This window comes from Anopheles moucheti, chromosome X (assembly GCF_943734755.1).
Source record: "Anopheles moucheti chromosome X, idAnoMoucSN_F20_07, whole genome shotgun sequence".
Lineage (NCBI taxonomy): Eukaryota > Metazoa > Arthropoda > Insecta > Diptera > Culicidae > Anopheles > Anopheles moucheti.
This window is the reverse complement of record NC_069142.1, coordinates 2,247,412-2,274,726: the sequence shown is the minus strand read 5'-3', so window position 1 is coordinate 2,274,726 and position 27,315 is coordinate 2,247,412. Positions and strand designations below refer to the sequence as shown.

The 27,315-nt window shown below is 41.7% G+C and overlaps 2 protein-coding genes across 2 annotated transcripts; one reads left to right on the top strand and one right to left on the bottom strand.

Moving 5' to 3' along the window:
• Window positions 1-263: 263 nt before the first annotated feature.
• LOC128306466 (guanylate cyclase soluble subunit beta-1) lies at window positions 264-27,315 on the bottom strand. Its single transcript, XM_053043990.1, has 11 exons — window positions 27,244-27,315; window positions 9,045-9,118; window positions 6,609-6,709; window positions 5,997-6,536; window positions 5,486-5,824; window positions 5,308-5,419; window positions 5,076-5,235; window positions 4,913-4,995; window positions 4,295-4,841; window positions 4,076-4,233; window positions 264-1,918 (listed from the first exon to the last, which is right to left on the bottom strand). Exons 1-11 carry the CDS (start codon window positions 27,313-27,315, stop codon window positions 1,786-1,788), a joined length of 2,319 nt encoding a protein of 772 aa, XP_052899950.1. The 3' UTR covers window positions 264-1,785.
• Window positions 2,921-4,066, top strand: LOC128306472 (uncharacterized). The gene is made up of 3 exons (XM_053043999.1): window positions 2,921-3,242; window positions 3,307-3,520; window positions 3,586-4,066. Exons 1-3 carry the CDS (start codon window positions 2,921-2,923, stop codon window positions 4,064-4,066), a joined length of 1,017 nt encoding a protein of 338 aa, XP_052899959.1.

Genomic DNA, 27,315 nt, shown 5'->3' with positions numbered 1-27,315 from the left:
GGTCAGAATAAAACAACACCAAAAGAAATCTTAATGATTTTTGTTCAGATATTTATTTTTGTTAATAATTCGAAAGCTCAACTGCAGTTAAAACACTCAAAAATTGAAAATAATATTCAGTAAAAGAAATCCATTCCATCATATTAATCCTTTATTCTAATAAAAGTCCATGAAAAGAGAAAATTAGGATTATAAATGTAAGCTCTAAGTGATTTCAAACAAGTACTTGAAAAGGTATACACTTTAAGAAATAATGTGACAACAGAAAACTGCAATTTGACATTGGTTTGAAATAATATAAGATGATGGCGTTAACATTATGGTTTTAAAATTGTTTTGTATTAATTTGAAATAAAAACATTTTAAATCATTTTCCGCTATGTTGTCTCTATTATCATAATTTAAAGAGTTTAAGATACCGTGAACATTAAATATTGCTTTAAGTTTGCTCTGCTTTATGGGATTGAAAACACTTAAAATTGATATCAAAAAGGTCGTAAAATGATGAATAAAACCAAAACCGAGACGTTTTGCTCTTTTTTTTTGTTTGTTTTGTTTACTACCGGCTGTTAGTTAGGCATGTTGGATTATATTATCAATGACGCTTGTGCTAACATACAATCCGTCGGTGCTACACCACGAAAGAATGTAGAGAGGGGGTTATTTAGACTTTATTTGTGTTTTGCTCTGGTCATAAACATCATTTGTTTTGCTTTACGTTAGGAATCATTTCACAATGAAGCATGACTCGTTTGTTCGTGATGGCGTACCGCTTCACGCACAATTCACATCTCGATTGCTATAGCGTATTCATCAATTTTCATGTGTGTATGTGTGTGTATGATGATAGGAGTGGATGCCAATGAGGAATTATTTTTTAATGAAATTTATTACTAGACATCAGAGTTCGCTTGTGTTACGGGGGGTTATTATTTTTTTGGTTTGTTACGATGCATTAGATTTTTTTGTTCTCTCACGCGAATGTTAGCTTTTTTGCTGGTTTGTTTTGTTTCGGGTTGGCACCGATGTTGCATTCCACTAGTTGTACATCTATCACGATTGGCCCAAATTCTATTAGCTAAATGTTCTGTGTCAATCTACTAAATCTTTAGAAGACTACCATTGGTACCTACATGCTACACTGTTCAACGTCAAAACGATACCGTTTTATAAATACTCTCATTGTACAGCTATCTAAAAAGGCTACAAAAGTACGCACCAAGGCTGTGTAATAGGAGATTTAAATTAAAAAGACGAAAAAAAGAACATATTCTGACTCTAGTCTTCCTCAAGGAAACGTTGTTCACATTATGCCTTCTTCAATAATGCTTCCTGCAGCAAAAGAGTGATAGGAAGGGTAGACAGAGAGCAAAGAGAACTGTAACAGTGACGCCTTTTAAATGTTCCACTTTTTTCTCGCCTTTCAAATGTTCAGTAGCGTGGAGTTGCACAAAAATCTAAGATTGCTTTTTGGCAGAAGGTACAAAACATACATCCCTACACTATAGCATACACACTAAAGCATACGGAAAATGGATTCCTCTGCCGGTTTAGTCGGTTGCTTTACACGATTTTGTCACGATCATTACAACAAACAGGCCGTGAGACAGGCATTGGTTCATCAAAACATCTATAAACACACCGCTGAGAAGTAAAAAGCTATCAGGTTTCGCTATCGGCGATCTTTTACATCGTTAGTTTGGTTTGGTTCCAGCACACATTATGGTTGTATTTTTTTTTGTTTGTTTGTCTCACAGAAAGGAATGTTGGACAGTTTGGGGAAAATTATTTTGCTGCCGGTGTCCCTTTGCGTGTTAAAAACCAACAGTCCATCGGTTCCGGCTTTCCCTTCATTACCACAGGGCCACGGTACTCCAGATTGAACGATGGGTCGTGATTGACAGGGTCACAAAGCAGCCTGCAAAGATTAATATAGAATACAGAGGGAATAAGAGTCTACCGTAGGTGTTGGCATTTTATTGTGAAGATACGTCTAAATGGCGAAAAACAAAAATTAGATGTTATAGTTATGTGCACATAAATACTTAAGGCCATCCAGGACACGAATTAATGAAAAAGTTAATAAATCTTCATTCAGGTGTCAAAGTTCACCTGTCAGAGCTGCAAATTTATAACTTAAATCCTCAGAATGAGAGACGTCTCTGAAGCAAGGCGCTATCCAAAGTTGACAAAATCATCTTGAAGTCACTGTTGATTCCAACTCTAGTGCAACGAATTAGACTTGCCAGATTCAGGTAGTCTGGAGAAAAGATTTGGAGATAGCTCAGTGACCAGAATGACTCCGGACGATAAAGCCCGCAAAATAGATCTGGATATTGCAAATACCAACCAATAACATGGAGATCTATTGAACATAATATTATTCAGGAGATACTTTAGATTCCTAGTCTATCTTTGTCACATCTGTTACGACTATATGTGAGGACATGTTTTAAAGTTATATCATCTATAGGCTACACCCACACATCGTGTCAAACTGTTCAGAATCGATTTTCCATCCGAAGGCCATCCACGCATGATGTAAGAAATGCGTTCCCATTGCTAGACCGCTCCTGTAACCGTCAGACACGAACTGCTGCAATCAAGTGCCTAGTTCAATAAGTCTGGAACCGTTGGAAATTTCCCAAGGGGGATGCCAATTCCTTGCGCTGGCGTATAAGTAACACCTGTGCCGAAGAAGCCATAGAGTTGTCTAAGCACTTTTTGGATATTTCCTGCATCGTTGTGTTGGTGCGATAGGTTGCAGGGCTTCACGGTGTTGTGGCTGGTTTCCAATTGTTGGAGCCATTGGTACGGTTCTAGCCGGTCAGTTTCCACCAGTCAAACACCAAACGCTACACGGCACACACTGCATCCTAGTCTTTTCTGAATGAATTATTGATTCGCGCGCGCAGTTTCGATGGAGTACGTTTTTGATGTCTTTTTCGAGGAGTGCTTCGACAAGATGGCGCGCAGTGGACTGATGTCGCGTGCCGGTCGGCGCGATATCATCAGCCATCTGAACTCGGTCATATCCGGCTGCATCCAGGGACGTCAAACAGCCTCCACGCAGCTAGCGGTCGGTTTGGCAGTGACGTCCGCTATCGATTACCACAACCGGATGAAGGGTGACAACTATGAGGTGTGCATGATGGGCAAATACCACAACGTACTGTACATCGCGCTACGCATCACCTGGGACTGGGGTTTGGAGGATTCGTACATTGTGAGGAATTTGTTAGGTATGTGCGCGGTGTTGTTTTGCTAGTTTGGTCCAAGAATTCTTACACAATTCCTCGCCTTTAGATGAAATTTTCAAATGCGAAAAAACCTTCGAGCGGCTATTTCTGGGTGCACTGTTTGGTTGCAATGCGCCTCACTTCATCGCCGGGTGGAAAAGTGATTTTAACGATCAGGACGAAAACCTGCGTGCGGTAGTGTTCTTCCTCCATCACTCAGCGAAGGCACGAGCTACATATCCAACCTACTCGTACGCCTACCAACGGTTGCGCCAAACGAAGTAAGTCGTCTACTGCTCTAGATCATTGCAATCAGCTTCATAACGTAGAACTCCTACTTTTGCAGATTTATCGACGTGCCCATCGATTCGTGCGGCAAAGCCACTCCGTTGCGTGTGGCTTTACAAGCATCCGCGCCGGATATTGTGCTGATACTGTTGCGTCACGGTGCAAACCCCTGTCCGGATGATGGTGGCGCTAGTCCGGTGCTCAGCTTGCTGGAGAAGCTGTCCGAGAGCGAGGACCGCTGCTATCCGTTCCAGCTGGTGTCCTGCTTGAAGTTGCTGCTGCGCACGATCGTAATGGTGGAATTGCCCTACAAGCCCCACCTGTATGCCGTGCGGAAGGAGATGTTTCACTGCAAGTACACCGCCTTGCTGGAGGATGGTTTGCTGCCGGCGGAACAGGTTTACGGTATACCATCCCTGAAGCACACCTGCCGCTGCATCATACGGGATGTACTGCGGGAAAACTTTCAACTACCCGGTAGCATTGTGAAGTTGCCGCTGCCACGCAAACTTCAGAAATATATAGACCTGCTCGATTGATCAACTTACTTGTACGTGGTTTCGCTGATGTTGATGTGACCCGGCACGCCCGTCGTCTCCGTACGGCTGGTTAGGTTGACAGTGTTGCCAAACAGACAGTAACGTGGCATTCGGTTGCCGATGACACCAGTCACGACCTCCCCGGAATGGATACCGATGGTGATTTTCTACATAATGAGCACAGAGTAGAGGTTCTTGCCAGGAGAGTTTTATGTTTGATGCACTTACCATCGCTTCCGTGCCCATCATAACGTTCTTCGCCATATCCAGCATATCTAATGCAAGCCGCGCGATACACTTGGCATGGTTTTCGCACTCATCCGGCAACCCGGACACGGCCATGTACTTGTCACCGACCGTTTCCACCTTGTAGATGTTCGAGTTACTCTTCGAGTCGGTCAGCTCGTCGAAGATCGTGTACAGCTCGTTCAGCATCTTCACTATCTTCATCGCACCCTCGGCATCCGTGTTCGCTGCACAGTACTGGCCGAAGCCGACAATGCCGGAAAACATGAGCGTCACCGAGTCGTACCGTTTCGGTGCGACTGGCCGCTGATGTCGCAGCTCGTTCGCGACCGTTTTCGGCAGGACGGAGTAGAGCAGTCGATCCGTCTTCTGCTTTTCGCTCTCGAGATCGCGGTACGTTTGCTGGAGTCGGTCGGTTAGTATTTCCAGGTTGGTGGTGAGCTTGTACTCCGCTTCGAATTTCTCACTCAGCAGCACCAGATCACGCGAGGCATCGTGTAGTGGGATGTCGGAGATGTGTAGACCCTTCCTGCAAAAGGCGTAAGGAGTGCGGGATGGGTGATGAGCATATCAAAGCGAAGTTCCTTTCCACGTACTTACTTGGTTAAATCATCGAGATTCATTACACTAGGGTAACATTGAAATAGTATCAGATCAGATCCCGGAATATACATCATTTGTCCCTGAGGAGTAAGTAATAACGGTATGTAAAGCGTAAGTGCATTAAAAGACATCTGCTGCCTGTAGATATCTCTAACACTACCTTCAGTCTTAGATATCTCTCGCTTTTGGACATAACGCCCGCCTTTGTCTTTAGGACGTAGATTGTGTTAATGTGGGCCAGAATATTTTCAAAGCTCAGCTGAAGATGGGGCCGAACTGCTTCGAACAGTGCTAGCAGAGGACAATTCTTTTCGTAGATTCTATAAAGGTATAGAGGAAGGTAAGGCGCATATTCCATTTAACATCTGGTTCATTCACCCATTTACACCTACCTGGGAATGACTCTGGAAACCGAACGTCCTGCCTGTACGATGTGCATGTTTCGGTCGAACATCAGGTGGAATGGAAAGATTTTGCAGAACGTCATCGGCGAGATCATTGGTTCTGGAAGTGTTTTACAAAACGAGCGTTAGTGTCGTTAGACGTCCCAGCTGTACTAAATCCTGGTACCTTTTGCCACCAGCTGGCACACCGCCTGCTGATCCTTCTCGTCCGAACGGCGTGTCGGCGTCTTCGGACCGGATATCTCCGTTATTAGAAATTGAAAATGGTCCGACCGCTCGACGGTCGCGCTCGGGCCCTTGCTCGCCTTCTTCCACTCCTCGTGACCGTGCGTTTGGCTGCTATCACAATTGGTATTGGTGTCTTTACTAGCTTTGCTAACCGCACCGCAAAGCGGTATACTATTGCTTCCATTTTGACTACTGCTTATGCTAAGTTTATTGCCATGACTGGACGCCGTTTCGGTAGGTTGCTTGAGCGCAGAGTTGCTCTTGGAGGTGGCTAGATCTAGCGATGAGCGATGGTGCACGGTTCGGGGTTCGGGCATACAATAGGGTGGATGAGCGGGATTGCGCGGAGATGAAAGTAGATGCGTACAGAGAAATGGGCTATGCATTAATAGGTGGTTCTTCCGGGTTATGTACAAGTACTAGCGGGCGAAACCGCCGTTGAAACCTACTATTAAGTCTATTCGAAAAATAAGATTCACCGTACGTTTTGGAGGCTAGAATTCGCTTGCACAGTCCCAGGTTAGCTAGTTCCGGTACGGCCGGATCGAGGGACGTTATAGGAACTGGTTGGACCGGTGCCGCCATTGGGATCGAGTGCCGGGATTTCGGGGCGGCCCCTTGCACCGCGGTCGGTTTGCTCGGTTCCACCTCGATCGGGTCGCCCTTGCGGCGTATAATTTTGATCTCCACGTCCACACCGTGCAGTTTGGAGGCGACGGCTTTCACGATCCCGATCACGATGTGTTCTAGCCCCGGACGTTCGGAGTAGTAGTGCAGCACGAGCTGACCGTTCGTTTCGGTACAGCGGAACGACGGTGCCCGCATGCCGGGGTACAGCGTGCCGAGATGGTCGTGCAACGCGTCCAAATTCTGTAGGAAATCGCGTGGCGTCGCGCCGAGCACCTGCAGTATCTTGTCATAGCCCGAGTCTTGGCAAAACTCGAAGAACGTTTTGCCAAACAGCTCCAGTATGTCACCGGCTGGGATGTCTGCAGGTAGAAAGAACGGTCAAACGGTCGGGCAGACAGGTGCCTAATCGAGATCAGCTACTAAATACTCACTGAGTATATCCACAGCGGCTTCTATCAGATTGTACGTTATGTCATCTTCGTAGATCTGTCTTACCAAAAATTGGCCTTCCATATTTACCTGCGCCTTTTTCCTGGTATTGGAGGACAAAACAAAATCAGGTTTTGATTGTTGAATCTAACGAGAGTTAATGCTTGCTGTCGCACTGTAACATACAGCCTTAGCTTGATACTTAATGATTCTTAATGAAGAAGAGCCGGTCTAATAGATTCGTTAAACTTTAAGGAATCATCAACCGTTGAGTATTCACGAATGTTCAGAATATAGACTCATAGTCTTTCATTAAGTTGAAAAGTTCATTAAAATTCATGATACTTAATTAGATTCACCCAAAACTTCACAAAATCGAATCGATATTATTGACGTAAAACAAATAAATAATTAAAAACGTAACATAACATAATGAGTTGAAACACATTCTGTGCAGCTCAATGTTAAATTACGGTTTAATGGAATTATGTCCCGATGATCTAGTCTGAGGTTCCAAAGGACTTGGATTTTATCTTGAAAGATAATCACTCGTTTTCATCTCGTTAATCAAATTAATATTGTTTTTTTATTGTCAATTAGTTAAACACAAGGAAGGGTGTTGATGTAGCAGTGTAAAATCCGGTGCCCACTACCATGGAACTTCTCAGCCGTTCCATCATTGGACAATTAAGTGAACATAAAAATCCAACCCTCTCATAATGGGCGATGGTATGAATTTTTATGTAAATAGAGAAAATTTACGATTATGATGAAAAGCATAGTTCGCACCATGACCATGTTTGCCCATCCTACGATAAAGAATTTTTATGTGAGGCTTTGGGCCACTCAACACCACTAACGGGCGTTCGTGCTGCTTTATCATAACATAGATAATAAAAAATAGTATCGGTCATTGTGTTTTACTGTCATCGTGAGCATCGTCGTTTAATTACGACAAGTCGGTGAGGTATAATTTAAATAATGAGCTTTGGGCATTGAATAACTCTGCAGCTAAAAATCATTGCAGTGCGAAAGACAACCCGGAGGGGGGTGAGTTTATGGTGTGCAAGTATAATTAACAAACGGAACGATACTATAATTGACCACAAATGAAGTGTTGTTCTGTGAATGTAGAGGAAAAAAAGGATGTACAGTACAACACTGGTCCGACTGTAACAACCCGTGTTCGTTGGCTCATTTCGGCGTTAATATAAAAGGTACTAGTTTATTAATTAATGGATATGGCAACGTTGTTCGAGGATGTAAGCATCAATGCTTCCATCACGTCGCTTGGCCCTTGTTATTGTGCCAGAACAATGCGAATTATAACCAGCGCTTGCCGGATATTTAATTCTTGGACCATGACCATAAAATTGCATCAGCTTTGGTCGGGGTTTTGCTCGCTATAGCGTGTTGGGCGAACCATTACGCGGCGAGGGTTAAGTTTTCGGCGTGCAGATTCTATTTCAACCCGGGACGAACGCAGTTTGATGCGTTGCCAACATATGAAATCGACCCGCAAGGCCTGAGATACCGGTGCAGGCACCAGCGCGTCGAATAGCTTTGTCCACACTTTGGCGCAGCGAAGTTTTTGCAACTCATCAACCATCACCATGCGAATAGTCATCCAAGTTGGGCTGGTGCCAAGTATTGCACTTTTCGTATACGAGTGGTGTATTCCACTTTCAGGCCCAATGGATGGAATGAATCACAGCTCTGCTCGGGCACAGTTAAGCGACATCCACACCAAGAAGGGGGGAAAAAAACCTTGAGAGAAGGTTTCGGTTCCCCAAACAAAAAAGACTAATAAAGTAAAAAGGAGAAGAATAAAAAACATTGAAAAAGATACAGATTGCGTGAGAGGGGAAAGGAAATGATTGGGACATCTTTCCAAACTAGGTCAGCTGGATTTGCAAGGAATCCAATTAACTCCTGATGGCAAAGAATCATACAGACACGCCAGCAACAAAAAAACAGTCCGGTTGCACTGTTATTAACAATTTCTTCACATTATTTGTACATCTGCTTTGAGCCAGCTTTCCGAGCAGAAGAAGTAGCTGGGTAATAAAAAGTGATTCCATCCTTAAAACCCGGTTCAAGCCATTTTTTTTACTGCACCACGCTTGACCGTCAACGCCAGCCAGAGATGCCAGCAGAGCAGGTTGGGAATAGAAGATGGATTAAAATAAAAAAAATAAAAAACACCCCTCCAAAGAAACTACAAAAATATTCAAGAAGGAACGACAGAACAAAAAAAATCGGTAACAAAACTTTCAGTATAACCAGAATTCAATTGAAAAGTTTGCGTATGTTCGTGCACGCGCAGGGGGTTGCGAGCAGAAGGAAAATGAAGTGTTATCTAACAATAGACTTCGACCACCCCCACATGGGAGGGGTGACCATCCATCGCTGTAACTCGGCGTTTTTCATGCACTTACTTTATTTGTTCCCATATATTTAGACCGAAGTTTTTTAAAACTAGTAGCTCAAGCGCGTAGTTCACGAATCCGTACTAGTGTTGTTTGCCGAGGACGTCGTGTCGTGAGACATGTGGAGAGAAAAGAACAGCAGTGAGGTTAGCAATGAGGTACCGAGCGGCACACGCACCAGCACCACTGTCTTATCAGCTCGCATGTGGAATGAGGGGTTCGCAACCAGCGAGAAGACTTTTCCGATATGTCGACACACATGTATATATGCAAGCAATTTGATGTTGCAGGATTAATGGGTTGAGCGCCCATCTCTGCCTTTTTGACATCTATTGGTGCTGGAGTCGCTCGGACCATTGTGTGCACCATGTGCACTATGGAGCCGTTTGCTTACCATTTTGACTGTAGAATATTATGCGTCGATGTGTGGTTGGGTATGGGTGTGTGTATGTGTGTGTGGTGGACAGTTGTCGTTCGCTCTACGGGGTTGTCCCTCTCTCTCTCTTCTCCACCTTTGCAGACAAATTACGATTTAACGCCGTGCTCAGGTGACGTGGGTCATTTATCCGATGGGTAGTCGCTCGGCGTAGTTCGACACGCTGCTCCAGTTATACGCCTCGCAGCAGGAACGTTGCCGTGGCGTACGGTGTGCGTACATCTAACTGGGCGATCTAACTGCTGCACCTGATGGTACCACGCGGCCGAAACCTGACCTGCGTCAGCCTGCGTGCCTGGTGTAGCTGCTAGTGGACACCGGATTTTTTTTTGTTCACCCTCTTCGCACCTTCACTGATCAAACACCATTTGTTCGTTACTCGCTGTGGACAGAGACAGTGCGGTAAGTTAATTTGATTGATCTGCGTGTGTTGCAGAGGGCGGGGAATAGGAGGAAGGAAGGCAAGGATGTGTTAGACTGCTGATATGACAACGTTCCAACGTTTGGCCCGGTGCCTTCGAATGCCGATACACTTGTTTACATACACTGCCACCAGCGGTATTAGCGGCCCCAGGTGTTGGGCACCGCCATTGTTACTCAACCGACCGGCTTCACTGGCGAGGACAGGCCGTCGCATACGTGTATCGATTCGAGAACCGAAACACACGACCCGCTGGTGGTAAGCCTTTGCTGTTCTAGCTCACCATCACCCGCACACCCGGATAGTACTCTAATGGTGATCGATCTATCGGACTGTCCCCTTCCCTACACGCAACAAAACGACCCGAGTGATGGTGCAAAATAGCAAAGTGGGTAGGTACGGTTCACAGAAAACCTTGGAATGGGCGAGAGATCTCCACCAATAGTCGCATCACAACGACAGGCGGATGTCTCCATCTATTGATTGCGTTGTAGTTTGATTGACGAAAACTGTGGAATGACTCGGATGGCATGGACTCGCGCGGAGCCCTCCTGGGCAAGAACGTGGACCTTGTTGATCGGTGTGCCTGATATACTCGTGAGCCTGCTTCTCAAACTCAACCCGAGGTGTGAAGGAGGAAGGAAGTAGTCCCATTTCCTTGATTTTTTAATTTCCTTCTAGACACACCTTCATGCACCACTTTGCCTTCGGTTCTCCTATCTTTAAACAGTGCAGACGTTGATTAACCGCCCACCAAATCAAGAAACTCGTCGGATGTGAGAACTCCCATGAGGAGACGATGATATGCAGGTAGAGCGCGGAACATTATTATTCCCCAACAAAAAAAAAAAAGAGCACACCAATCACTAAACGATTATCCTAACCTAGAGTACATTGCGAATATCGTACACCGAATATCCCACACCAGGTAACAGTGCTCCAGTGTATCCAGCTGGTTTGGTACTGTGGTTTAGCGCGGCAGCACTACCTGGTCGCCGTTGCTTGGGTGTTGATTGACGTTTTCGCCCCCGGGGTGTCACTAATCCGAGGCGAGGTTTATCTGTATCAAACAGTTTCTTCGCCTTTTTGTGGTCTATTTAGCGCAAGGACAAACAGGTTTTCCAGATGTAAAAACCCAAACAAAACCAAAAACCACTGCAGTTATTGTAATTCTTGTTTGTCACTTGCTTTGATTAGAACGTATTGTACCGGAGCACAAGGAACTGACTTCGTCCGTGGTTTAATCTGGTAAGGAGATTCTCTGTAACGTTTAACGTGATTCGATTTTTATCTTCCAATATCTTCCCTCCCGAGAGATGCTAGATTTAGATGGTTTCGTTCCAAGGAATTCCAAGTCTTTTTTTGTTTCGTCGTTCTCATCGTTCATCCACCAACACTCACATTACCACTGTCGTGTTTGCACTCATTCCACGCTGTCTGTGATTTTCCGCTTTCATTTTCCTCATGCTAGCTGCCTTTTGTTTTTGCAACAGTTTTAACGGACTCTTCACGTTAAGCGAGCTTAAGAGTTCTGTCCGTTATCCGTTGAATCGGCCCGACTCACGTCTTGTTACGTACGATGGCTTCAAGCGACATCGTTCAGCGCGTGTGAGCGGATGCTGGAGAAGCAGGAAATGGAAATGGATGTAATGTGTATGATGGTGAGTTTCACGAAATTCTACCACACACCCGAATGGGGAGCGGGAATTGACAGACAATCGTGTTCAAAGGAAGTAATGCTTCGAACAACTTCATTCGGTTCCCGTGTGTTCTGTTTGTCCCGGAGTTGAGCACACCAGCAGCATGCTGTTCTTGGGGTTTGTGCTTTTTTTTTGGGGGTGGGAAATTTTTAAGGGGGAGCGTAAAGGAAGGTACACAGCATTACTGATGAACGTACAACAACACACACTACAGCATCAATCACGCACCTCGTATACAAACACACTCGCATTCACCACTGCCTATGGATAGTAAATCAGCCGAACGTTCTGTAACATAGTAGCACACGGTAGTTAGAGATACTGTTCTTCGCCACCTCGCCTGCTCCAGAGCGCTACGGTTCTGTTCGACAAAATCGTGTTAAGAGAGAGGCTGAAATCGAGCGGATCGATTTGCTTTCTTGTGTGGTGGCGTGTGCGTATATCGCTTCCGTGTTACCGCTCGCTTCCGATTTGTTTGCAATCCCGACACTGACTGGTGGTCGGTTGAAACGGTGAACCGTTTTAAGGTATTCGGCTGTTTTTCCTGTTTTCTTTTCCGTCTTCTTTTTTTTTGTTGGAAACTCTCTTTTACGCTTTCCACTGCTGCCGCTGCCGAACAGGACACACTGGTAAAGCACGAGAGTAATTTTGAGCGCAAAGAGCGAGCTTTTGCGGAGCACTGGAAGAGAAAATTCTTCAAGGGGTGCGTCAATGGCAGACTCGCTGGATGGGTTGGAAAATTAAATCGATGAAAGGTGGTTGTCTTAGCTAAGGGAAATGGAATTTGTACCCTGCATTCGTTACGGTCGCGACCAACAGAGGGAGCTACAACGCTGAAGGTTATTTCCACGTAACGTGTTTGTTCAATTTTCCTAACGCAGCAGGAAAACTGTTATACTGCGTTATGTATGCGTTACATAAATCTTGAAATATTTTCACTTTTCCGGAAGTTATGTTTCATCGAATGATGTTTCATCGATAATTTTCAGCTCACATTTCTTGGAAATCTTGAAATCTTTAACATGAGGTATTTTTTAGTGAATTTATTTCATGAACGGAAATAACTCGAATTACTTTTAGAAAACATAATTCATTGAGGGAAAATTTGCTTAAAGTTGGAAAACAATGATATTAAAAAGAACTGGGTGAGCAACGAAGCGTTGATGCTTTATTTTATTTGTTTTAGATTTTTATTAGTATATTATCCTTTTTAATGCTACGTTAAGCTTGCTAGCTATATTCTATCTTAACTAAAGTTTACCGAGTTCATGATAATTTCGTAAATATTTAATGAGTCTTCAAACTACATTTAGCAGACACTTTCATATTTTTCTGTGTTTGTTTGAGTGTTTGATAGATTTTACTCAATTTATGAATTCATTTCATGTATTTGTTTTTAATTACCTGTACTTCCTTAACATGGCCGAATAGTCAATAAGAGAGTGGTACTACTGATGATTGGTCCGGACGGATTTTGGTCCGGTACGTTCCTATGAAAACCGGTTTGTCTATAGTGATTCCTCGCTTATTTTCATCATTCCGGTAATCCTGTGAATTTCATATGTACTATGCCATGGTGGTAGGTTCAGTATTCTTTCTAATATTCTAATAATATTCTAATATTCTAATTTCTAAATTTTTTCATATTTTTTAATTACATCACTTAAATTTTTGTTGATTGTGTTTGGTTCCTTTCGTTTGTAGACTTTTGCATTTTATATCGAGCCACATATTCCAGTTCCAAAAGCTCGGAATATCCTGAAACTTTCGCGTTTACATATTAAGTTTAAAATGAAAGTCTTTGTTGTAGCTTAGAGCGAGGCGCTGCTGTAGGTTTGTGCTTAAGACTGACAAAACTTCAAGTTCAACATGTTACGCACTCATTCCTTTTTACTTAAAATATGAAAGAAAACGATAGAAAATGGTTGGTCTTCAATGTTACGTTCACTATTATGCAATATCATATAATCCTGCAATGCCGGGTGGTGTACGTTTTACAATAACACACCTTATTTGAATAGATGTTTTGGCGATTGGTGCTTTGTCATTACTATCATGCAACCCATGTATCACTTGCAACGATAGTAATGACAAAGAACCGAAGCTGAGTCGTGCGGGCGCTTTTATAACCGAACCAACCGTAACCGATGCGGTGCATAGACGGTGCATTGTTACATCATCAAAGAGTTGACCGCCAACAATTAAAGAACAATTAAAGACGGTAATAAAATAAATGCAAACTCCATGACCATGACTCAGAGGGATTGTGCGACAAGTTCGATAATCAATTAAACGTCCGGTATGGAAATAAATCTCCACACGTCATGTTTCCTGGGCAAAACAAGCTGTTAAAAAGGGAAGGGCGATGAAACTAGCGGCAGCACTCCACTGCTTCCATTCAACGATTCCAAGCAGCTAGCGCATTTATTCTCGGAACCAATTGGACATATCTTTTACGACCACTTGCTCGTAAATTATGTAAATGATGTTATACAGATCATTATATCTGCTACCACAGACTATAAAAGCACCCGCAGGGTGCGAATTAGCTTGTCAGTTAGCTGGAGGTTTAGAGCCATACAGAGCTCTACACAGCCGTCTAACTGATGCCTCAAAACTTTAAATGTCTGAATTGACATCAGATGCAAAACTGGTGAAAGTTGCTGCAATGGTGAAGTTCACTTAATAAAAATGATGTTAGCAAGATAGTTAGACGTATTTAAGTTTTGTGTCTTAATCTTCATTAGTGACACAACATTTTCAAGAGGTCTTATTTTACATGACTTTATTTACCAATAGCTGGAAAGTCAATCCTGCATACAGGAGTTTGACCCGAAAGGGATTGTGGACCGCTGTCCCTGTGTTGTAAAATCGGTGAAGCTACCAAATAAGCCACTCCTGAACTTAAATGAGGAATTGCACACCTTGATAGAATGTCTCAGGTGTTCGCGATCTGTCAAATTCTATCTTAAGGCTTGGTTCATTTAGAAATGGGGCACTTTGCACAGCGGGTATCTTTTATACCATTAATTAAATTGAAAAACTTTGTATGAATGAATCATAGGTTTCAATATAATATATTTTTTAAAAAAATATAAAAAATATCACACTACGCTTTTACGAAGAAATTCTCGGACTTTTCTGTTTATACCGCCCATCAACCGCCGCACAGCTGCTTCAGTCACTGTCCTGGCCATTAAATTCCACCAATTCTTCATTTGTATTATATCCTTAGTTAATGCACCCTTTTGCTTTAGTTTTTGTTTCATTATTGCCCAATATCGCTCTATTGGACGGAATTGGGGTCAATTTGGTGAATTCAGTGGTTTTTGTATAAATTTCACACCATTATCGTTGTACCATTGTAGCACGTCCTTGCGATAATGGCAGCTTGCTAGATCAGGCCAAAACATTACTGACCCATGATGACCTAATAAATGGCAAAATCAATCAAACAAAGTAAATCAAAGTGCCCCATTTCTAAATGAACCAAGCCTTACACGATTGAAGTATTAAATCAAGACACTGAACATTCGACAGTATGCAAATCGTACATACGCATCGGTCTAAACTGCATAGCAGCTCAGCATTTGAAAGATTTCGGGACGGTAAACATAAATATCAAGAGCTCTGAATGGCTCTAGAGAACATGTTGACTGTCAACTGAGCTGTACCCGGCTGGCCCTTTTATACTCGGACGTGAAGACCGATGGGTTAGCAATAAAATAGATAATTGCATGGTGACAACAAATACAATTACAATGACAATGCCGATACATGCGATGGCTGCATATAAAATGCACAGCAAGACTCAAGGCAAAACAGATCGTAAATATTGGAATGTCTTCAAGCTGTTCATGTGCTTCATGAAGACCACGCTCTTAACTTCAACGTTTTATGACTTTTGAGTTATGCGTTCATTTGAATAATTGGTTCTCATTATTGTCGCGATTACCAACACTTATTGAAACACAAATTGATCTTTTGATGTCTGGCGGATCAGGTCTGAGGCAAACAGGAACGAATGAGAATTCGTGTAATGATTCATCTCGCAGTCCATCGAATTCCATGCCTGAATCGCTTACCGCTGGAGGTGTAATAAAAATGCTCGTATAACTACTGTTAATTATCTCCTGGCAGTGGCTTGCTTACCTTGCAGAAATGAATGATCGTGAGAGCTGTGGAGAGGTCTCTCAGGCAGTGGATAATTGCTCATTTGTTTTACGACCTTTACACATTTTAATCCATTGCGTGGATAAAGCGGCGAAGCAATGACAATGATTATGATTCACCAGACTAACATCTGAGTTGTTTGCTAGGCCGGTTGGACTTCACGTTCGAATGTAAAAGGCCCATAAGCGCTCAGCTCAGTTGACAGTCAACATGTTCTCTAGAGCCATTCAGAGTTCTTGAGAAGATGTTAGTTGTCCCGAAATCTTTCAAAAGCTGAGCTGCTATGCAGTTCAAGCCGATATAGTATGTACGATTTGCATACTGTCGAATGAGCAATTGTACGATTTCTTTAACCATATGATTTGTATTGGAATTGAGGTATTGAGATACTATTTAGAGGTATTTCTTCACAGAATCGCTGTTCAAAGCCTATCTGGTACACATTCTGGTATCATTTTACGTAAGTGCGCTCGAAAATTATCTGACGCTGGGGCTATCTAGAACGTCAAGTTATTCTTGAACTGTTCCAAAAAAGGTTTAGATTATATTTGTACAACTAACCTTGATGTCTAAGTGACTAAATCATAGCGCAATCCCATCTCTATTCCAAATTTATTCTACGATTGAAGGTATCGTGCCATTGCACATTCGACAGTACGCAATAAACATATACACATCGCTATAAACTGCATATCAGCTCAGCATTTGGGAGATTTCGAGACTGTCAGCGTGGTATGTAGAGCTCTGCATGACTCTAGAAAACCCTGTTGACTGTCAACTGAGCTGTGCTCTGCCGGTCTTTTTATAGCCGGACGTGAAGACTGATGGGTTAACATGGGTTAATAAAACAGATAATTGCATAGTGAGTCATAAGACACGCGGTTCCATCCATCGCCAGTTGCGCACGCTTGGAATAAAAACGGTACCCCACTCTCCCGCTACATCATCGGTGCGAGAGAAGTTACCAATCGCGTTGACAAGCTTTCAAGAGATTCCGGTGGTTTAGTGGTAGCGGCGCCGATCTTTTAACTGTAGGATCGGTTCAGATTCCCTTTCCGGATCAATCAATGATGATGTAATGAGTTAAGATTAGCTTTATTCAAACTAGGGAGCTTTCGTCAAACTAGAGCAGCAAGTACGGCTCACATAAATATCACATAAATATTTAAATGCTTTGAACAGGCGTAGGATCGACAAGAAATTAAATATTTGAGCATAACGGAAAAGCAATGAACTGAACTGCAAGAAATGCAGTGAACTAATCATCTAACCGCATATGTCCTTAGGGACTAGTGTCAGGAAACGGAAATACCATCTAGAACTTTTGGAATGTATGGCTATAATTAAGATAATTCATGTTCTGTTTTACTAACTTCCTTTGCTTACAAATCCAGCAAATGTTAAAATTTCTCAAGAATAAGATGTTTGTATTAGAATTTACAGAATCTCACTGATACGTTGCCAGGTGATAAAATAATACGATAGTAATGACAAAGAACCGAAGCTGAGTCGTGCGGGCGCTTTTATAACCGAACCAACCGTAACCGATGCGATGCATAGACGGTGCATTGTTACATCATCAAAGAGTTGACCGCCAACAATTAAAGAACAATTAAATAAGGTAATAAAATAAATGCAAACTCCATGACCATGACTCAGAGGGATTGTGCGACAAGTTCGATAATCAATTAAACGTCCGGTATGGAAATAAATCTCCACACGTCATGTTTCCTAGGCAAAACAAGCTGTTAAAAAGGGAAGGGCGATGAAACTAGCGGCAGCACTCCACTGCTTCCATTCAACGATTCCAAGCAGCTAGCGCATTTATTCTCGGAACCAATTGGACATATCTTTTACGACCTCTTGCTCGTAAATTATGTAAATGATGTTATGCAGATCATTATGTCTGCTACCACAGACTATAAAAGCACCAGCAGGGTGCGAAATAGCTCATCAGTTAGTTGGAGAATTGGAACCATACAGAGCACTTATTACCCATCTAACTGATGCCTCAAAACTTTAAATGTCTGAATTGACATCAGATGCAAAACTGTTGAAAGTTGCTGCAATGGTGAAGTTCACTTAATAAAAATGATGTTAGCAAGATATTTAGACGTATTTAAGTTTTGTGTCTTAATCTTCATTAGTGACACAACATTTTCAAGAGGTCTTTCTTTACATTACTTTATTTACCAATAGCTGGAAAAAAATGTAAAAAATGTATGCAAAAATCATCAAATTCGTTTATAAACATAAAAATATTATAAATTAAATAATTGCAGTGCTGGTTGCAGTGCTTGCCACGGTGGCGCAACGGTCTTATTTTAAAAACAAAGCTTTTCTAAGCTTTAAAACTTAAAGCTCTTCAAGATGGTCTCAGGTCAACGAAACTAAAAAAATGGCGACTGAACCCAACGGGCGAGCTTTCATTTGTATCTCTGCGTTTCACACACCACCAACTTGGACAATACTTTTCCGTATCGACGCATGCTATCTCTATTTTATGTTCATCAAGCATGTTCGTAAGACGTAAGTTCTGGTGTTTCGACGTGAGAATGTTTTTTGTGTGAATTAAAAAGGGCGAATAAAACTATTAAAATTATTAAAAAAGGCATCCAATCAAAAAAGCCAACAATTTTCAAGTGACTTGAAAGTTAAGCCACGGAAATCGGAAAGAGAACATTGAGAAAAGTGGTGGATACTTGACCAACGCGTCATCGAGACGAGCTGGCGCTGAAAATATATGATGGCTATTGCGGGATTTTGGTAAGTCGTTAAATTCAATATATTTTGACTAATTCACTAATCTACTACTTCCTTCTATCAGTGTAGATTAATGTTATTTATTGCAAAGCGATTGTCATAGAGGGCATCAAGACCATGAATACTGCTCAAGAAAAACGAAGCGAAAATCACTAATAATTCAGAGCAAGTGGAAAATATTTTAATAAAAGTAATTTATTTATAAATTTCTCCAGTACGACGGCTTTTACTGTATTATCAATACCGTTGTGTTGCGTTATGGACAATCTTACAAGGTATTTCCTCCATACAATTTGCCTTAACCCGGGCATACTTGATTTATTTAGCCGTAATTTAAGTAATATTAAATTATTAAACATATCATTTCATTTTCCATTTGTTTTGTAAAGCTTTTCTCTAAACATTTTGTTTTGTAATAGCTAATTATCTTCATTTAGCTTTGCAAGTTATTCATTATACGTTTACCATCAACAGAATACCCGGTGGTTAAGCTAAAACAAATATTGAAAACATTGTATCACAGGAAAGCTCAAATAAAAGAGCCTTAGTTTTTGAAAGATAATGTAAGCTTAATTTAACAAGTCTAATCATACTAAAAATGAAAAAGCATTTTAACAGGGCAGCTTAAAAAATTGTCTTTAGATTTTAAATAATAGAAGCTCAATTGTACATGTCTAATAAAGTCATAACAAAGCTACACACAATTTTCAGATTGCTCGCGGCCGTCCATGGAGGCGCCCGGTAGCCTATGAAACTGAATACAGTAATTTCCCGAGTTACGCGAAACACGAGTACCGCGAATTCGAGATACGCGAATCTCAAAACTTGACAGTTCGTGTAATTTTGTATGTAGAAATGAATATTGCATTTGTCAAATTTCAAAATTTCTCAAAAATACGTTACATTTTATTAATTTAAATAATAATTTTGGTAAAAATATACTTTAATCATTGAAAATAAACGTAAAAGTAACAATTATTAATGTGTTTCGGAACGTGAAAAGCAGAAATCGATCTCTGAGTACTAAATATAAGCGATATTTTTAAGGGAATTCGAGTTACGCAAACTGCTCTGTTACGCATTATTCGCGCAACTTGGGCAAATACTGTATATTATCGTGCTGTATCTTTATAAAGCTTCTTTTCTTCATCATTCACCAAACGGTTTAAGCTCGGCAAAGTTACTTGACTTGTATGAAATATTATTTAGTAGGCGTATTAAGTTCTATTTATTTGATTGTCTGAAATTATACGGTTGCGTCCGTATTAGCTTGTCGCTTACATGATAACCAATTTTTCATTTTTGATTATTAATATTTTATCATCTTTAATTCTATGTTGGATTTTGCTAACACCACTTTGAATTTACTAAAAACATCTAAGCTATAGAAATAAACCGAACTGTTTACAGAAATACTTCAACTTCAACCGCTGATGAATTTTATTGAAATGATAGCCAAGTATATAATACATGTTCTGAAATGCATTTGTTAGAATAAAGAACAGAATGTATATTTTGAGTAAAACATGATTGTCGCATTGCTGCAGTACAAAGCAAACGATTTTTTGAAGCACTTCTACGCATGTATTGTATTCGAAGTTGTCGGCAACGTTGTATGCAAGTGAGTGCAAAGTTCACAGATGGCGCTACAATCATCAAAAAGAGTTCGATGGGAAAGCTTAATTTGTTTTGCATTATGTTGTGTAATCAAAATGATAAGTTCAGTAATAATCTATTAATACGCTAAACGGTCAATGTAAACTATCATCAAATTATAGTTAATTAAATTACATTTCATGTAAAAAGCTTTTAAATGCTTTGGTAATGTTAAGTTTCTGCATAGGTTTATTGTTCGTATTAAAGTTGTATTCAATTTTTGGAAAAACTTGACGTAAAATGTGAATAAACTCATTTTAATATATAAAATGTTTTTAACGAGTTGTTTCACTCTTTGTTAATTGAGGTAACCAGATTGAAAATAAGGATAGGGGCGCTAAATACTGCGCAATTATTAGTTCGAACAATTGTGAAATGTAAATATTGTTAAATTGTCTCGTAAAAAGAGTGTTTAGTAATAGTCAACTATTTTGCTCTTCACGAATTAGCTAACAGGCATGCACGAATGAAAATTGGACAGTACAAACGGTAAAGAAAATTGCAGGGTTGGACATGGTAGTTTTGCATCGATACTATGTTTAAATTATAAGGATTGATTTTAAATGCATTATTTCCGTCAGTTATAAAATTGATACATGATTTATTTAACTACACAGCTTACAGCCCCTAATTATTTTTAGAATTTGGTGGACTATTTTAGAAATAAGCTAACTTACTAAGCAAAACTCGGTTGACGAATAAGCATTTTTATTTCTCTGTTGGAATTCCTCGGAATGGTTGGTAGGTGCCTTACGCATTCGTGCTGCATGCATAATAATGAAGAAAGAAATATAATCCAGCATGTGGGTGAGTTAGTTTTTGCCTGTCTCGCTTAAATAACTTGTCCATCGCAAATCGATCGCTTCTGGCGTGCGGTTTCGCGCAATTACATCGCAACCCAGTGCTTTTACGAGATTTGAACAGCGATTAAACGTACAAAAGCATTTCGTATCTTTTACGAGCGCCCCATGCGAGTGGTCGTAAAAAATAAAATTATTGCCCGATTGGCGCGCGCGCGCCTCGCCATCGGGCCTCGGAAGCTTCACAGCGCTGCGATGGAAGATTCCGATCGTGAATTAGTAAATACCGTCTCCAGATCGATCCGGGTCCAAACATGCAGCTGGACACGGCGACATTCTAGGAATGTGGATCGATTTGTGCAGACACGGCGAGGATGGGACGCGCAGCGCAAATATGGCATTTTGTGCTGATAAAAGCGGCCAGATTACATATTGGAATTTAAGATGGTTTAGACGGCCGAACAATTGCGCGAAAAACTCGTACCATTAAACGCAAGCGCTCGCAAGTGCTTAAAGTACCGCACTCGACTACAGTGAAATGGGCTCTAAATGAATGTTTGAAGATAAAAAAAACAGGTTGCTTCTTAGCAGTTCGGGTGTCTTGAACAATTGACGGTAGAGTAGCGCGAGTACAAAAAAAAGCAAATCTTTCTATGCGTTCCACAGCAGAAGGTCGCGTAATAAACCGAGTCGCGTACCATTCGAGCATCAGTCAAGTGTTGCCCAGTGCAGGCAAATGAACTGTGCAGCGACTGAAGTCCTCCCGGGTCGCAATATTTTTCACCACATGTGGGCGAATGTCCTTTGCGCGCGTAACCTGCCGCACTCGCGCTTATTGCCAGCGATTGTTTGCAGTCCTTTGGTGGACGAGTGGGGTCCTTGAGCTCACGGGAGCCCTCGTGTACAGGGAGGCGAATAAAATAAAATAACCGCACCACCCGGAGTGAACCGGCGAGTATGCCACTCGCACACAGCTCATATTACCGGTGGCTTTCCGCCGTGGAGTCGCTCCGAGTTCCTTCGCGGATCGGGTGTCGAAAGGAAAAGTGCACCGAACCAACGAGCCGGCAGGGTGGAAAATTTGGAAAATGGAAGGAAACCCCTGGAACGAAGTACAATAAAGGAAAAAATGTTACAAACGCACATTGTGTCGGTGCGCGAGCCCCCGATTGTTGGGTGGGACTCCCTACCGCACCGCAGTATATCGATTTACCCCGACGGATATCAAAGTTAAATGAACAAATGTTTGATTGGGAACAAATCACTCACATCACACATTTTCCGTGCACACCGAAGGGGGACAACGAGATTTTGGATGAATGGTTTGTGTCAAGTGCGTTGTTTGCGCCTCGCCAAAACGCACGCAGCTGTGCGGGAGCTCTCGAGGACTCGAGGACTCGGGTGTGTTTGTTTCCCTCCCTCCCTCCCCGGGAGACATTGATTTGATAGTGAAAATATGTGCCAGCCGAATAAATGCATCGAAAATGAGCAAACAGTAGGCAAACGTTTGTGACCATATGTATTAAGCGGTGGCGGGTGAGAATCACCCCTCATTGTTTTTACCGTGGCTAGGAGGTTTCCGCGGCAAGTGGTTGAGTAGGTAGGGTGTTGTTAATATCAATTACAGCTGTACAGCACGATAAGAGTCGTCGTCTAATAGAACGTCTTCAGCAGGGCCACACACAGGGCCAGAGAGATCTGCCCAAGTGGTTGATTTATACCTTATTTGCAGATAATCTACGTGTATCGTATGCAATGGTTTGGTGTTTCTACCCTCTTCTTGTGCTGCTGCACTGCAAGGCTGGAATGCTGTGAAATTCCGGATTCCTATTTCGGGATATCTTAATTGAATTTGATGCAACACGCCCAGCTGATTTCTCTATTAATATAATTATGATTATAGTTATAATTTAGAAGTAAATTTCTGTTCTGATGTATATTTGGTTATTAAGATACAATGTTATGTAATAATTTTGAATTCATTCCATCTGTTTGCAAAATTAAAAACTGAGTTATATTTCTGAGGTATATTTCGTTATTAAGATACAATATTATGTAAAATTTTTTGATTCCATTTAATTTCTGTTGCAAAATCAAAAACGGAAATTGCATCTGATTATTATTGGAGCTTATTTGAGATCATCAATTTAAGGATTTAACATAGCAATTAGACATCTTCTTGAGAAGGAAGAATTGAAAGAGAATTTAAATTAAATTCTATTCAAATTCTGTTATAAACTCGTGAATATATCCATAGTTATACTCGGAACTTTCGTAGCTATAAAAAACGATTTAAAATTTCTATTCATTTTGGGTAATCAAATGGTAACAAATAATAAAAAATCAGTTGTAATTTGACAGTAATGTCAATTTGAAAAGGAATTGGACCCAATGGGTATATGACGTAAATCGTTACTGCATCCTCAGTTATAGCATCCTCAGAGTAGGCAACATTATGTGATGTAAAGGAAGTTCTTTCCTGAAGGGTTCCTATGTTCTAAATTTTTGTTGTAAGTTTTTTTGAGGGAAGTAAGCAAGTAAGTAATATTTTTCAATAAAAATTGTTAAATGTTCAAGTTACAATAAAGAATATTTAGAAATGCTAAGCATTAATCTAAGTTTTCTCTATGTTATAATGTATTTTACAGATAGTTAACCTATAAAGTCCTCAAAACCTTCAAGAAAAAGTCAAACCACCGTTAAAAAAACCGTTCTTGTCATAATCGTAAACTTCTATTACATGGGCATATGACTCTAGAAGTTGAAACCCAGAGAGGAGTTTATGTGTTCTTCAATATGATTGAGCAGTTGGGAGTTTTGATTTGGGATCTCACTCGAAGAATGAAGAAGAAAAACTTTTGGTAGTTCAGAAAATTACTACAGTTTTGTTGTTTGATCCATTTTTGCCGTTAAATATTAAGACTTATTTATTTTAATTTATATTATGACGGCAATGCCGTATTTTCAAATATTTTGACTTCCTCAAGGTATTATGAACAGAGTTTTTGTTAGACGAGTAATACACAGTTACATGAAGCTTAATATACACTGAAAATAGTATCGATATTCTCTCAAAATAATCAATAGTTTTTAACGAATAATTCAAGAAAAATCCTTTGAGTTGTCTTAAAAATGTCTTAAGTTGTCTTAAATGTTGTCTTAAGTAAAACAGTGCTTATTTAAGCGCAGGGCAAATTAACCAACTTTGGCGAAAGGCAAAGGAAGAGATTAATATTGCCCATAATTTGTATGTGCAGAGGAAGCTAAATTGAAACGTGGGCAAACAGATTCATATCCTGGCATTTAGAATTTAGTCATTTCACAAATTGATTCCTCAATCCCAAAACCATACGGCACATCAGACAAACATCATTATATTATTAAACTGCGTCGGTAACTAGGTTAGATCCCCCCCGCAAGCGAGTAGAAACAAACCCTCTTTTGCTGCGCTGCAACCACTCGCTGTGTGCCGGAAAAGACACATCAAAGGAGACGAAACTGTTGTTCGCCCGCGCGCAATGTCTTATCATGCCGACGCATCGTATCCTTCCGTTTCGGCCGGGGTGTGTGCAGAGCACCAAACCCAAACGGTACAGCTAATGATGTTTATCGCCTTTATCGCCGTCGGTGCAGTCGGTTGGCGCATTCCGGGGCATAATTAGCGTTGCAGGATAAAATGGTAGGTAACTTAACGAGGTGCTTCTGCATGGACGTGGTAACCGAGGGCGCAAAACTAAACGCAAACCGTGGTTTGCCGTTTAGGATGCAAATCGTGGTAATATATCGTGTGTACCGGAGGGGAAAAAAAGGCTTTTCACCCACACGGACGACGCGCCCTTCAGGCGTGGATGAAGATGGCTGTTTATGGGGCAGAGAAATATTTAGTGTAAGTTCTAGCTGCTAATGATATTGAAGCTAAGCCCACAAATGTTATTTCTAATGATGATAACGACGGTAGAGCCAGAGCCAGAAAGAATTATTAGCAGTTTAATAGATGGGCAAGGTTCTACGAGAAACAGATACATTTTATGGTTGTAATATGATTTTCTTCCTTGGTGTTTTGATAAACAATTCAATGAAACTCCATAGGGATAATTTTCAAATTTTAACTTAGTTAATGTAAGATCCCTGAATGTATTCTACTTACAGTTTGTTACAAGCAAAGATTTCTCATTGGAGCGTTACTTTGGCTATTCGAAAGGGGAATGTAATATGTGACAGAACCAGAAACAGAATCACTTCTACAAATGACCGTTTATTTTTAAACAATTCCCATATAAAGAAGTTGCTCTTATTGAAGGGTTGAAATTAAAACAAACATAAATACTATCAAAGTCATAAAAATCAGTATTACTGTCTGCTTCTTGGTGTTGCTAGTTGTTAAACGCTGCGATTGTATGTTGTATTTGTTTGCATACGTTACTTCTTCATTGCTCCATTGCTAAAATCGTGTACATTGCAAATGGTAAGTACTAGATAGCAAATATTAGAGGAATAAAGAGAGAGAGAAAAGCCAAAATATCGTTAACGTTTGCCTGATTCGGTGGAAATTTTCTAAAAACTGCTAGGGCACTGCCGCAAAACTTCTCGGTAACGTGGTGCCGCAGCGCAATGACTCGCAAAAGTCGCTGTTGGCCCGGGATGTAGCCGGCACACAGGCACACGTACACAAACAAAAAAACCCCCCCGAAAAAAAAAAAACAGTCCCCGAATGCCGTACGTAATACCAGCTGTGTTTGAATTCGGCCAGGGCACACAGGGGTTGAAAACATCCCATGTCTATTCGCTCAAAACCATGCCATGCCGTCCGTCCGCCCGTTCCCACCGAACTCTTATACCGAGACACAAAGAAACAGGCGCCTGTATGTGTGTGTGTGATTCTGTGTGTGTGTGTTTAAATTTGAGTTTTTTGTTGTTATTGTTAGTTCTGTTGGTTGTGCGTTCGAATTTCGGTTGGTTCGAGCGGGATGACCGAATCCGGGTGTATACGAACGGTGGAAAACCTTGGAAAACAACATAAACGGAGCGAATCCGGTTCCAGTGCTGCAAGCTCCTCCCTCTCGGGAGGGGTGCATTCGGGAGGCGTTTCCTATTGGCCCCCTTGCCAACTGGTAAGGGGTGAACGTGACGGGGGTGTATTGGCGGAAAACCCGCGTTAGTTCGTAGCGTTTCTTTCCTGCGCGTTTACTGCTGCGAGACTGCTGAAACGGGGCGTCAGAAGTCCTGAGCATCCTTATTCCTCTCTCAAGGCATCTACATACACGCGGTGAAATCTCCCAATTCCCCCCAAACCGCCCTCTCCCCCAAAGTTCTTCCCATCCTTCTTGCCATGGCGCTTGGCATTGGGGGGGGGGGGGGGGGGGGTTGCTTACAACCCACCCCCCAGCTCGTGCCCTTAGGCACAACAATCGCAAGTACGAGGCGTACGAGTGGCAGCTTATATTTCTTTCATTTCGTTTGTCCTTAGCAGGATGCTGCAAAGAACGAGGAGAAGAAGGGGGGAAGGATGGGAATGGGGGAGGGTGTAGTGTGGGAAGTCGAGAGGAAGAGCAATGTAAAGACTTCTTCCATAGTCACCAGTCGAGGGCTTGTAAATATTTAAAAAGGTTTAAGTTGAAAACATGTTACACGGCGCGCCAGTTTACCCGTAAAGGCCCTCCAGACGTCTTATCGCTTTTTACGGGGCCCGTGTTCAACAGAGCTCCCGTTTGCATTTTGCACGGGCTGCTGTATGTGTTTCGCCTTTTTTTTTTGCTTTGCTTTGCCTCAACCACAATAGGGGGTTTCTGCACGGCGAGGGCTCCAAGTATTCTGCCTACATCAGTCATCTTTTTTGCGATCTTTAAAAGCGGCACGACCTGCGATGTGGAACGATTCGGGGATTGTACGTTGTTGCCGTGTGCGCAACTATACTTGGTGAAATGGATGTCTTGGTGCTCGGTGCGGGGAATGGAGCTCTCGGGTTCCTCAAAAAACCGTTCCCCAACATGTCCACAACCCTATGTCAACAGCCAATGGTAGATGACAATGGTAATGTCAGAGCGTAAACGCAGTGGCCTGTAATCAACTGAATGAATACGAATGTGTCTTCCTTCCCCCGTTGGATGGTAGCAAACAATCCCCATTGCTCAAGAGTTTCCAGAGACTCTGGACAAAATGGAATGCCCTGGGCATGGAGATGTTGGAAAACCATGGACATTGGTGAATTCGCGAAAGGAACTGGGAGATGTTTATTGATTTTCATCAGCAAGACATTTACCCCCAACAAACCATTTCCGTTGGACGGTGTGCTCCAGTTGGTTTGCGGCTGGTCTATGCGCACCGCCGCCAT